This window comes from Lasioglossum baleicum, unplaced genomic scaffold (genome assembly GCF_051020765.1).
Source record: "Lasioglossum baleicum unplaced genomic scaffold, iyLasBale1 scaffold0021, whole genome shotgun sequence".
Lineage (NCBI taxonomy): Eukaryota > Metazoa > Arthropoda > Insecta > Hymenoptera > Halictidae > Lasioglossum > Lasioglossum baleicum.
The window spans coordinates 4,445,113-4,456,464 of record NW_027469081.1 but is presented as its reverse complement, the minus strand read 5'-3'; the positions used below and the strand labels follow the sequence as shown (position 1 = coordinate 4,456,464).

At 36.9% G+C, this 11,352-nt stretch overlaps 5 protein-coding genes and 2 non-coding genes across 12 annotated transcripts in view; 3 read left to right on the top strand and 4 right to left on the bottom strand.

Moving 5' to 3' along the window:
- Positions 1-6: 6 nt before the first annotated feature.
- LOC143219028 (protein PBDC1) lies at positions 7-1,056 on the top strand. Its single transcript, XM_076444793.1, has 4 exons — positions 7-254; positions 416-481; positions 567-626; positions 697-1,056. The coding sequence occupies exons 1-4, from the start codon at positions 234-236 to the stop codon at positions 1,054-1,056; spliced, it is 507 nt and encodes a 168-aa protein (XP_076300908.1). The 5' UTR covers positions 7-233.
- Positions 1,057-1,106: 50 nt separating this feature from the next.
- Positions 1,107-3,454, bottom strand: Hlc (putative ATP-dependent RNA helicase DDX56). Its single transcript, XM_076444778.1, has 6 exons — positions 3,164-3,454; positions 2,651-3,094; positions 2,322-2,581; positions 2,056-2,248; positions 1,682-1,986; positions 1,107-1,605 (listed from the first exon to the last, which is right to left on the bottom strand). The coding sequence occupies exons 1-6, from the start codon at positions 3,251-3,253 to the stop codon at positions 1,251-1,253; spliced, it is 1,647 nt and encodes a 548-aa protein (XP_076300893.1). The 5' UTR covers positions 3,254-3,454; the 3' UTR covers positions 1,107-1,250.
- Positions 3,455-3,826: 372 nt separating this feature from the next.
- Trnap-cgg (transfer RNA proline (anticodon CGG)) lies at positions 3,827-3,898 on the top strand. The gene has a single exon. It is a non-coding gene; the product is annotated as a tRNA-Pro (tRNA).
- Positions 3,899-4,092: 194 nt separating this feature from the next.
- Positions 4,093-4,709, top strand: Srp19 (signal recognition particle 19). The gene is made up of 2 exons (XM_076445294.1): positions 4,093-4,139; positions 4,316-4,709. The coding sequence occupies exons 1-2, from the start codon at positions 4,093-4,095 to the stop codon at positions 4,707-4,709; spliced, it is 441 nt and encodes a 146-aa protein (XP_076301409.1).
- On the bottom strand, positions 4,516-7,699 carry LOC143219278 (uncharacterized). Its single transcript, XM_076445293.1, has 5 exons — positions 7,666-7,699; positions 6,266-6,382; positions 5,688-6,187; positions 5,356-5,457; positions 4,516-5,290 (listed from the first exon to the last, which is right to left on the bottom strand). The coding sequence occupies exons 1-5, from the start codon at positions 7,697-7,699 to the stop codon at positions 5,030-5,032; spliced, it is 1,014 nt and encodes a 337-aa protein (XP_076301408.1). The 3' UTR covers positions 4,516-5,029.
- On the bottom strand, positions 7,215-7,286 carry Trnah-gug (transfer RNA histidin (anticodon GUG)). The gene has a single exon. It is a non-coding gene; the product is annotated as a tRNA-His (tRNA).
- A 1,311-nt stretch (positions 7,700-9,010) lies between the features above and the next one.
- Positions 9,011-11,352, bottom strand: part of LOC143219024 (uncharacterized) — a 70,969-nt gene continuing 68,627 nt past the window's right edge. For 5 of the 6 annotated variants that reach the window (XM_076444790.1, XM_076444787.1, XM_076444786.1 and 2 more), the window contains exons 3-5: positions 10,716-10,856; positions 10,248-10,517; positions 9,243-10,028 (exon numbers count right to left, since the gene is read on the bottom strand). In XM_076444790.1, the coding sequence (XP_076300905.1) occupies positions 9,960-10,028; positions 10,248-10,517; positions 10,716-10,856 (480 nt within the window). In that variant the 3' untranslated portion in view covers positions 9,243-9,959. Of the gene's footprint in view, positions 10,029-10,247; positions 10,518-10,715; positions 11,264-11,352 lie in introns of those variants that run through there. The other variant, XM_076444785.1, reaches the window with a different exon arrangement.

The following is an 11,352-nucleotide window of genomic DNA, read 5'->3' as shown; positions in this document are numbered from 1 at the left end:
TGTTATTGGTATCGTACGAGATAGAAGCAGCTGTTAAACCGGAACAATGATTGGTTCCGCTCTGCTCGTGGTGTCACTTCGCTTGGTCTCATTGCACGTGTGTTTCAGCTACATAGCTTGACATGTGCATTATATCTTCGATTCTCGATCATCAATATAGAATAACGTTATAAATAATCTAGGAAATATTTGATAATTTCTGCCGTAAACACCTGCGTTTAGATAATAGAGAAATGGCGTTCGTCGGAGATGTTGTAAGTACGATAAACGTGTACTCATTCCAAGCTTTTTTCCTCGTAAAACACAGTCCTTAACCTACCCCGTACTTTCTCCTGTAAATAATGTCTAAAACATTTAATCTACGAAATGTTGTTTCAATGATGGAATTTATAATTATTCGATAATTAATTTCAAGACTGCGGATCAATTAATAGCTGGTTCTAGCGTGTTGTCCAGACCCGCGGAGGAATTCGGTAATGATGTAAGTTGTTTCTAAACAATATTATAAATAGACGATTATAACTTAGAAATTGACAATTATATATTAATTATACTTGTTTTTCCAGCCCACCGTGGAAGCTATGTGGGCGATGAAAGCGTTGGAGCATGCTGAAGTTTATTTCAATGTAAATATATTCATTTATTTCAGTAAGGAAAAAGTATAAGATGCAAATGTTACATGTTACTCTATTTTAGATTTTATGTTCGGTCGATCCCAAACTGCTGAAACTGACTCCTTACGACGACCAAATATACAAAACCTTTCGGGATACATTTCCCAATCTGAATGTGCACAAAATAGATGAGGAAAAATTAAAGTCTGAAGAAGGTAAAGCAAGGTGGAGACCATACTGCGAACAATTCAAAGGGCTCGTGGAAGATTACAGTTTCGGTACATTGCTGAGGGCAGATTGTGAAAACGATTACTCAGACACAAACACTATACTCACAACTAGGATACAATTCTATGCCATTGAGCTTGCCAGGAACAGAGAAGGATGCAACGACGGTATCAGGAAAAAATACAAGCCTAAACGGATTACAGAAAAGTCATAGATTTTAATGATTATGATATTCCTATATTATATGATAAAACAAGACAAATACTTGAATAATATGTAATTTTTCACCTACAGTTTTGTACAATTTGCAACCACGAAGTTACACGTTTTAATAGAATGTTATTTATATTGAACGAAAACGAATAAACACCAGTTTAAAAAAGGGAATGTTGTTACAAAATTGTTCTTTTATTTCTTGATTTTTAAACTGACAAGTGGATTCGATGCTCGTGCTTTGTATTTCGATTGCGTGGCGGTGGATCTGGATGCTGCGGCTTCTCTGTTGAATCCTCTTCTTTTACCAATGCCCATTAATCTTTTCAAACTCGGTGGAACAATGTAATCAGGTACATCTTTCAAGTGTGACTGTAACTTTACAGTGTGCAGCGCTTTGTCTTGCCTCAAAGATTGTAAATCTCGGGGGTTGTCCTCAAAATAGCTTTTCAATTTTTGACAAGTAAGAACTTCCTGTTTTATTTCTTTCAAACGAGCTTCTCGTACAGCTATTCTCGTGACTGCTTTCCAGGCGTCTTTTGCTCGGTATCTAAAATTACAAAATTATTCATTATTTTAATCTAAAACTAGATTCTAGAATTATAATTAGAACTAGAATCTAAAACCTGAAGCCTTCCACTTCCTCCAGCTTGAACTGATACGTTTTGAATAACGAGTCCCGATTATAGCAATGTTTTAATTCTTCTTCAAGCTGATCGAGGAGAGGCCTCTCTCTTATCGATACAAAACTCAATGCAGTTCCTTGATTATTTCCTCGTGCAGTCCGCCCAGCTCTATGAATGTAAGAATTTACATCGCAAGGAAAATCGAAATTGATCACATTAGAGACAAACTGAAAATCTATGCCGCGTGCTACGCCAGATTCCTTGTCTTTCCTCCGTTTTCCCTTCTTGACTTTCACTATATGAGGCTGCAAAATTAATCAAAATTACATATTTGCATAATATGCACAATTCAATTATTAAAATATGAAATTTACTTCTTCCAAAGATTTTTCATCCGACGCGATTATAATATCGTACGTTCCGGTGTTGAATTGAGTAACTGCTCTACATCGTGAGACTGCTGGCAATTCAGAATTTAAGACACACGTAGGTATACCGAATTGTTCCAAAAACAATTTTAATTTATAACAGCGATCTACTGTGTTTACGAAGATGATAGTCTTTCCTCTGTAAAGAAACGTTCGTTATATCAAATTTGATGTGTCTACAATTTCAAACAGATTAATTTTTCGTTTGTTACCTGATTAACTTTAGCTTCAATAGAGCGTACAAAATAGCAGCTTTATCATTTTCCTCTGCAGCAAGACTGTAATGCGATAACTGAGATAAGGGGGCTAACGGAGGCTCCTCTAGTTTTAGTGTCGCTGGATTATGAAGAACCATTTTCTTCAGAGTGATGACATCTTCGGATAACGTTGCAGAAGCCAAAGCCGCTTGGTACACAGTGGGCAAGTAATTCAATAGATTTTTTATTTCATCTTCGTATCCGAAAGAGAATATCTGAAATGTTAGGACTGTTATTACGTTTGAATTTGTTATTAGTTTATGGTTGTTTTAAAGCATATATACCAAATCAGCTTCGTCAATGACCAATGTCTCCAAAGTACGTTTCAATTTCATATTGTTAGCTTTCAAATGTTGCAACACCCTGCTTGGAGTACCAATCACAATATCCGGGTTCTCTGTTAGCAATAATTTCTGAGCACTCAGATCTACTTGCGGACTAACATCGACTGCTGTCACTTCTCTGCTACATTTCATAGTTAAATTAATCACTACGTCGTGTATCTGTTTACACAGTTCCTTACTAGGTGCTACGATGAGACCTTTAATTTCTTGCTTCTTCTGCGTGCGTTTGTTCATTAAAATTTTTTGAATCAGCGGTATAGCAAACGCAGCTGTTTTTCCAGATCCTGTACGTGCTCTGATCAGAATATCCTTTCCTTCTAGCATTAACGGTATCGCTTTTTCTTGTATCAGTGTAGGTTGCAGCCAACCTAATTTTGCAACCGCCTAAAATAAAAATAATAAGAAATGATTCTTTACCAACTAACCTCTAAACTTAGAATTATAGATCCGTACCTTCAATATCCTATCGTCCAATTCCAACTCGTGGAAGTTCAGCGGCTTCGTCTCGTTTTCTTCGTCCACTTCCATTTCGTTCGACGACATGTTAATTAAAAACTTAATAACCACGTACCAATTTGTTCACCGAAACCACGTTGTTTACTTCTGTGCTACTGTCCACTCTGGTGAGATATCGACGATATCGACTGAGAAACTTCGAGTATGTATAAAGTTTGTAATTCAATTATAGTGATCGAATATTTTAAATTGTCCATAGAAGTGTTCTCATCGGTGTTATTTTCTATCAAGTGTAATCTTTATTGTTGCATAATTTATTAACAAAATCACGGATAAGCTGTGTATGAAATTAAAGATGCATTATCGATCAATAATTATATTAGCGGAGAATATCAGGGCAGAAAACGTCTATCAACAATTTCCTATAAATAATGACACAGAAATACATATTGCAACTGATATATTTATTACTTTTCATTCAGTCTTGTTTATTGTATTATAATAATATATGAGAAGTTAAAATAATTATTTAATACATTTTAGATGTTCATACTGGTACATACGACTCTTATATTATTCGTTAATGTTTCCAGATTACAAAATGGTAATTATTAATTATTTTTACGTTTTCTAATTATTATTGAGAGGTGAATGTTACAAGGCTCGTTGGTCTAGGGGTATGATTCTCGCTTCGGGTGCGAGAGGTCCCGGGTTCAAATCCCGGACGAGCCCAGGAGATTTATTTTTATTAATTTTTTAATAAATAATATTGAACTTTTCCCACCAATAATGCACGATCATTCTCAAATAATAAGAACAGTTATTTTACACATCTGTGAATACTATATTTTCCTGATAGAAACGTTCAAATTGGAAAGTGAGGTTTATCGATTATTTAGTTTGTTGCGATATCGAAAATATCTAACATGGCGCTTGTATGGAACTCGTTGAAGAAACACAGTGATCGCGAGAGGTATGTTTATTTTAGTAATCATTTGTTCGTGTTCATATTTTTCGAGAACATGTCCATGAAGACAATCGGGAAATTGTTTTCTCGTAATAAACTTCAGTCAAGATACGTGTTGCGCAACTACCAGCTGGTACATAACCTCTTTGACACAACACTGACAGATTTTATTTGTGTTTCAGGTGGGTTTGTATTTATCCTGTTTACATAAACAGCAAAAGGACGCTGGCAGGAGGTCGGAAGCTCGCGAAAGAAAAATGCGTGGAGAATCCTACGCATCAGGAGATCCGTGATGTTCTAGTGGCAGCTGGTTTCAACGTCGGCGTAGAAAACAAATTGCATCCAAGGGAGCGTAGCAAAGAACTGTTGTACCGAGGTCGTATTCGTGTGCAATTGAAAAACGACGATGGCTCCCCAGTGAAATCCGAATTCCCGACTAGAGACTCTCTGTTGATTTACTTAGGCACTACTATTCCAAAGTTAAAGACTCGTCAAGGTAAACAGTCGATGGGTGAACAATCCTCCCAGCCATCTAGTTCGTCGTCTAAAAAGGGAAAGGGTAAAGGAAGGAGATAATGATGGTCAAGCAGTGCAACGAAGTTGATAAACACTTTTCACTTATGTGCACTTTAATGTTGAAATGAGAATCACTCTCATGTACAGAAAGAAATTGCATTACATTTTGTACGGAGTTCTTAACAAACAGATTTAAGCTGAGTACTGTTCACTCATGCAAGTTATTGGTCAATCCAATTTTTGAATGTTTAACATCCTCCCGCCGTCTGTGTAGAACTATTCGATAAATGTACTATGTAAAGACGAGTCCTGCTTATGTTTTCAAATAATCAAAGAGTACTTCTATTTACCATAATAGAACAAATATATATGTGTAAGACTTACTCCAAACTCGTATTAACATTTTCATTCCCTTCGGGTGGATCATCCTGCTCAGCTACATCCGCATCCTCGTTTTCGTTATTAACAGAACCTAAGTTTTGTTCCGTGTCCGTATTGCTGTCTGTATAATCGGAAGGTTGTTGTGGCGATCCAACAACTGGAGGGTACGAGTCCCCATTGTGCGGTACAAACTTCACAATGTATCCAGTGGGTTGTAGATGAGGAAAGTAGTCAGGATGAACGAGATGCGTCGCTGGAAACTGAAAATGATGTATGATAAAATATATATGAATCTTTAATGTTGTATAACGGATTGTTCAAATACTTTGCTATTGTAGCTTGTAGGATATGCACCTAGCACAGGTGCAGTTTCTTCGTTCGAGGGCACCGAGTCGCTTCCAGGATTGATTTTACTTTCATCTGTCTGCTACAACATGATAAGACATAAGAGTACTGCGTTGGCTAAACAAATATTCGTTGCGTTCAGAATTATAACTAGACTGTGGATCTTTATGCATTCACGAAGAATATTGTGACGTTGTTTTTAGCATCACAAAGTCATTAAGGGATTAAATCAATTTTTATTTTATTCCTGCTGCTCGCAATCAATGCAAAACCTTTTTTCTTAGACTTAGTTTACTGTTTGGTGTTACTTACTGGATTGGTGCTCCCAAGAAGCGATCCTTCTTCAGCCTGAGCTATACCTGGTAGCAATGTTTTACGAAACACATGATGTGCATTGAGCAAACCATGCAACTGTGCATTAGCAGCTCCAACAAGAGCACCAGGGATAGAGTGCAACCTGTTGAAATGATGATGAAAACGAGGGTGTACAATTGAACGCAATATACCACCAATAACAGGAATACGTGGAGTAGGGCGGCGTAAAAGGTGAGGCTGAACTAATTGAGGCAATGCAGGAATGTATGGAAGACCGACGAGGGAATCGAATGAATTTGCATTAGCACTATTCTTATTCTCATTGTCTTCTGGCAAGTCAGCTGGCAAGTCAGTATCACTGTTGCTCACCGGGTTACTAATTCCGACTATATTACTTTCGTCATTGTTTGGCTCACAATTGGATGACCCTACAAAGTGAGAATGACCCTTCAACGGTCCTCCAGTAATGAAATAATTTGCAACTTGATGGGCATCGCCTGATAATTAAAGAATGCATGAAAATTGAGATAATTAGTATGTACTCGTGTGTTTTGGTATGCTTGTTCTCTTCTCACCCACTCTTAGGTGTTTTCTAGACTCGGCAGGACTTCGTGAACTGCGACCACCATTTGTTAAGTAATCATCAGTGTTGTCAGTAACGTCTAATTCTTCTAATTCTCGGAGAGAGCGAACTATTAAATTTTTCGAAAATTAGTCTCTGTAGAAATGAAACTATTTTTGGATAAGAAAGTTATGGTAAATTGTTCTACCTTTGTTAGCGCTGTTTGTATTAGAGAGCTCATGACAAGAAACACGCGTACACTGTCCAATAAAATATAATATTAAAATTGCATACACGAATCTTGATCGTTTATTCATACTTGCACAAAACGATTGATTTTTAAAGAGGTATAATATATAATTAAGCAACGATAACGCTTTCAACGGCGAATGCTGCAAACTGGCGTCGCGCATAATTTCACCTGGAATTTATTCACCGTGCGAAGGAAATTCTGCTGACAATTTATAAATATATTGTTTATTTACCTTAATGTAAGTCCTTATACTTTCGTACACATGGTTGCAGTCAGTTACATCAGATTGTAAGCAACTGTGATGAAACGTAGAGTTATCTTCGTATGGTTCCTTGTTTGATTAAAATGAATAATAAACCATTGCTTAACTTAAAGTGTGGTCGTGGACATTTTAAATCATTTCATATATCTTATGTGGATTATAAAAGTTGCTGTACCATTTACTCAAAATATTGTTTACATTTTTACATTATTAAATATGCTGGTATTATATCAATTTTATATTCATACAAAAAAAGGAATGGAATTATTCTAGGTCACGGAAGAGAAATGTTTCATTTTCGAGTCAGAATAGCTCCGAGTGTAAAGGGTTAAAAATAAGCTCCGCAGACATTTGATCAGCATCAATAAATTGTAAATTTGCAGTTGGGAGATTTTCTGAAAAATAAGTAAAAATAAATAAACCTTCTCCGTGACAATGTTTTCACATTGCCGTGACCAGGATTCGAACCTGGGTTACTACGGCCACAACGTAGGGTCCTAACCACTAGACGATCACGGCTATTGAAGGTCATATTAAAGAATTTTATTTCTTCGACATAAATAGTTTATACTTTATATAAATGACAGCGATATTTGCTCTTACATTATTTATTATATTGTAAGAAATATGTGAACAAAATATGTGATAATTCTCCCATACGTATTTCGTTAGACATAGTTTCTTGAAGTTTGTGCAGTTATTTAGAAAATCATGTGATCAGAATAGTGCTACTAGGATTTACAATAAATCCAATCTTCAAAAATTCAATCCTTTAGATTTTAGATCAGTGATTCAGAAGTCATGCGTGGTTTAGAGAGAGAGCGGGCCTATTTCAAATATTTTTGTCGGGTAAGAGTGCCCGCCATGTTTGTATGCAAAACGGTCGCATGCCGCTTACCGAGCGGTGCCGTTAGGTGGCACGGCATGGGCATTTCTATTTATCAAACACGCATTTTGAATCACTGACCGCTCAGGATTGTGAAGCGTAGATTTTTGCCATTTTCTCGTCAAAATCTACAGAATTACATAAGAAAGAGGCAACAATTTCTGTTTTTCGGAGGTAAAGAGTTTAACCTTATTTAATTTTCATTAATTTAAATTTATTCTCGAATCGTGTTGCCTTCTCGCGATAATTTACTTTTGTGTCGTGACGATTAATTGGATTTGAGATCGTGTCGTGGATAGAATTCAAGGTTATTTATTTTCCGTTGAAATTAAGTTTGATTTTCTATTCAAATTGCATTATTTATTTATTATTAATTCGAATTTTGTGTTTCACTGTTGGTCAATTGAAATTAATGGATATATTCTTTCTGTTACAGATTCGTTCCAAAGACGATATTGTTAGCCGAGATCGATCCTATTCAACAATCGAGATCGAGATGCAGCGCGCCGTTCTTTATTCTTCAAGCAAGAGAGGACGAGAACATGAGTACCAATTATCTTCCAATTAAACTGTGTTAATGAATATCTTTTTTCTAAACCATTAATGCCCCAGATGGCACACGACGTCTTAAAGACGTCCATTTTAGGTCTATTTCGCAGTAATTAAAAGATTTTATCGATTCAATATTGTTCGAGCTGACAATGATGGTGTTTCACGAATTATTTCTTCTATTTACATCAGCAGAAATGTTTGCACCAGGAGAACGTGCATTTATTGTTGCTATCTATTAATTTATTGGGTTGGCAAGAAAGTAATTTCGGCATTTTAAAGTGAAATAAAGCCGAATGTTTTTATTCAAGCAATCAACTGTAATCGATAAGATATTTTCCCTATTGTTCGATGATCTTTTGCCAAAAAGAACAAACAAGAAAATATCTTAATAATTAAAGTTCATCGTTAGGATAAAGAAATTCGGTTTTTTATTTCACCTTAAAATACCGAAATTACTTTCTTGTCAACCCAATAGTACGGAGTTTATTATATGGAAAAATAAACAAGGTGATTTTTTTGATGGGTTTATTACTTGTAGGTGACGGAGGATCCAATGTGCATGAAAAGGGGTCGGCTAAACAGATGCTCGGTCACGGTCCTGAGGTTTGGTATTCAGCAACTTTCTCGGTCGTTCTGTTCTCCTGGTCATGAGAATCCCGGCGCGACCTGCCTCAACATCGTCGTTCAAGTTAGTACACGATGTTCGCGTAACGGTAGTACAAATATTATCTACAATATCATCTACAAATTGTATTTCTACAGATATACACATTTCTGTCACGTAAATTACAACAGAAAGTTGCTGTATACGTTGGCCAATTTAACGGGCTGAAATTCAGGCATTTCGAAAAATTAAATGGTCTACAGAAAAATTTACAGCGCGAAGCAGTGCACCGGCAGTTTAACTGCATTGATGAATTAAACAATATTCATGCCATTCTAGAAATTCTATAAATGTAGGTAATAATATCGTCCGTTATCAGACGTTATTGAATTTTATTTTATCACATTTTCCACGGATTCAACAATGGCACGCTGTATTTCCACGAGCATTTCAATACTTTCCACGAACTGATAATTTTTCTGCTCCATCAAACTGTATTTTAAAAAAAGCGTTCTCTCGTTTCCGCGCCAGTTGACACGAATAAGTTCAAGGTGAAATAATTCCGTGCTCTATAACACCGGTTGACGAGTATGACTATACGACAATCTTTACGCGAATCGCGTTTTCCTAAACGGTTCACCATTGTGCGGCGTAACAATAGTTCTACTCCCCGGTGTCGCATTTGCCAGAGGATCACTTAGGAAGTTGTATTTTCGTGTTGCCGAAACTGAATTAACGTAAATTCGTGGGAAGCATTTTCTAACGGGGAAACTGTCGACGATAGAATCTAATATTGTGACGGAAATATGCGCGGTAACTTCAGATACTATCAACGATACAATAATAGGATCACTGTCCTTGCCGTCGAGAACGTGTGTACCTAAAATTATGGCACGTATGCGGGGAAAAATGAAAAACGTAACTCCTTCACTTATTACTATTTTTATTGCAGAAGTATTGTTAGTGTACAAGTGGGTTAGCGAATAGAAAAGAACACGAGTACACTATACATATAATTAACGAGACGATTATAAAATCGTGTCCAGTTTTGCATAAACATTCTCTACACATTTGAATTTTGTGTATTTTCCATCAACCAGACATTTTCCACTTCGTCTGTATGTAATTTTCCTCGTCGTCGTTGTTTTCCCTACATTTTCGTCAATGTATTAATGCTCTTGGCACATGTCTTCATATTCTTGCGATCGATGTCGTAAATCTATCACGGAAAAACACGATTAATTACTACACTCGATGGAGCCCGAGGCAAAATATAAATTCGTGCGGATTCGAATAAAATGAGAGTTTAATTGACCATTTAATTATATCGGGCATCGACGACCGCCCATCGGATGAATATATAAAATGTAAAATTTAATGGGAATCATTTCTCGCAATCAGAGATACTTAGAAATTCAATTTGAATGGAGGTTCATACCCGTTCGACGAACTTCGCTTTCAGTCTTCTATCCACGAATATAAATCTTTCGCTGATCACAAGGTTCCTGAACGTTTTCACTCGCAGAGGACCGAACTTCTTTCGAAATTTTCTCACGTTCCCAGCGCAGGTGTCCTCGAGTTCATGAATTTTAGCGTGTACCTTGCGCTGCTGATGTCCCAGGCTGTCTACTTTTTTCGTGAACTGTCTTATCTCGCTGTAACTTTCATAGTAGTCCTTCCTCATCTTCGCCATGAGTTCTGCTCTCACCTGGATTAAGCATTGAAACATTAATATCGGCCGTTCATTGGTAGATTTATGGGTATTTGCGGAATTACAGTAGAGATCCTTGTGTAACGAAAATATATATGTATTCTATGTTGAAAACAAATCCACAGTCTAGTAATTTCACCGTTTACGCTGTCCGATATGAAAACCACGTCGAGGAGACAACAGAATAATAATCACTTGCTCGATTTCCCGGAATATGCGAGTCCTGCGTTCTTGCGACACGTTTCTTCGATTACAGAGAATTCTGCCGACTTTGTCACGGCAGGCCTGTATCCACAAATCAACCTTCCGATCGATACAGTCATCTCCGTAATCAATCTGAAACGACTCTTCTTGATTAACATTGTCGGCCACTCTCGCCAGGACTTCGCCGCTCCAGTATAACACGCGATCTTTCTCTTCGAGTAAACGAGCCCATGTGTTTGGCATACGACCCACCGTTTGACCCATTGTTTCTCGCAAACAGTATACACTCTGCCGATAATTCTGACATGGTTCCGACAATCGACGCGAAGGTTCGACGCCCTCTACGAAATTTTCGAGATCCGTCTCACTCGATAGTTCCATAACAGTTCGATTTATTTATTTTATTCGTTCGCTGTAGACTTCGAAACACGAGTTGCGACTGTAACATCTATCAATTGAATTTCTACTATTTTTATTCTTCTTTTTGATTGAAAAATTTCGTTAATCCTCGAAGGATTGTCCAATTTTCGAGAGGAATATTCGAAGAGTGAAACTGTGAAAAAATGTTCTACCTCGTAGATTTCCGTCGTATTTTTACTTCCTGTTGAAAAACAACCAAATTGTTCTC

What these genes read in the sequence shown, in the direction of transcription:
- LOC143219278 (XM_076445293.1), bottom strand. Translation starts at nt 7,699, where the DNA reads ATGCCCATGCCGTGCCACCTAACGGCACCGCTCG. An exon ending in CCACCTAACGGCACCGCTCG is followed by an intron (nt 6,383 to 7,665) that starts GTAAGCGGCATG and finishes AAAATTTAATAG; the next exon opens with TTCGCTCTCTCCGAGAATTA. An exon ending in TTCTTGGGAGCACCAATCCA is followed by an intron (nt 5,458 to 5,687) that starts GTAAGTAACACC and finishes ATCATGTTGTAG; the next exon opens with CAGACAGATGAAAGTAAAAT.
- LOC143219028 (XM_076444793.1), top strand. Translation starts at nt 234, where the DNA reads ATGGCGTTCGTCGGAGATGTT. An exon ending in TGGCGTTCGTCGGAGATGTT is followed by an intron (nt 255 to 415) that starts GTAAGTACGATA and finishes ATTAATTTCAAG; the next exon opens with ACTGCGGATCAATTAATAGC. An exon ending in ATGCTGAAGTTTATTTCAAT is followed by an intron (nt 627 to 696) that starts GTAAATATATTC and finishes ACTCTATTTTAG; the next exon opens with ATTTTATGTTCGGTCGATCC.
- Hlc (XM_076444778.1), bottom strand. Translation starts at nt 3,253, where the DNA reads ATGTCGTCGAACGAAATGGAAGTGGACGAAGAAAACGAGACGAAGCCG. An exon ending in TTGAAGCTAAAGTTAATCAG is followed by an intron (nt 2,249 to 2,321) that starts GTAACAAACGAA and finishes GTTTCTTTACAG; the next exon opens with AGGAAAGACTATCATCTTCG. An exon ending in GAGGAAGTGGAAGGCTTCAG is followed by an intron (nt 1,606 to 1,681) that starts GTTTTAGATTCT and finishes TTGTAATTTTAG; the next exon opens with ATACCGAGCAAAAGACGCCT.
- Srp19 (XM_076445294.1), top strand. Translation starts at nt 4,093, where the DNA reads ATGGCGCTTGTATGGAACTCGTTGAAGAAACACAGTGATCGCGAGAG. An exon ending in AAACACAGTGATCGCGAGAG is followed by an intron (nt 4,140 to 4,315) that starts GTATGTTTATTT and finishes TTTGTGTTTCAG; the next exon opens with GTGGGTTTGTATTTATCCTG.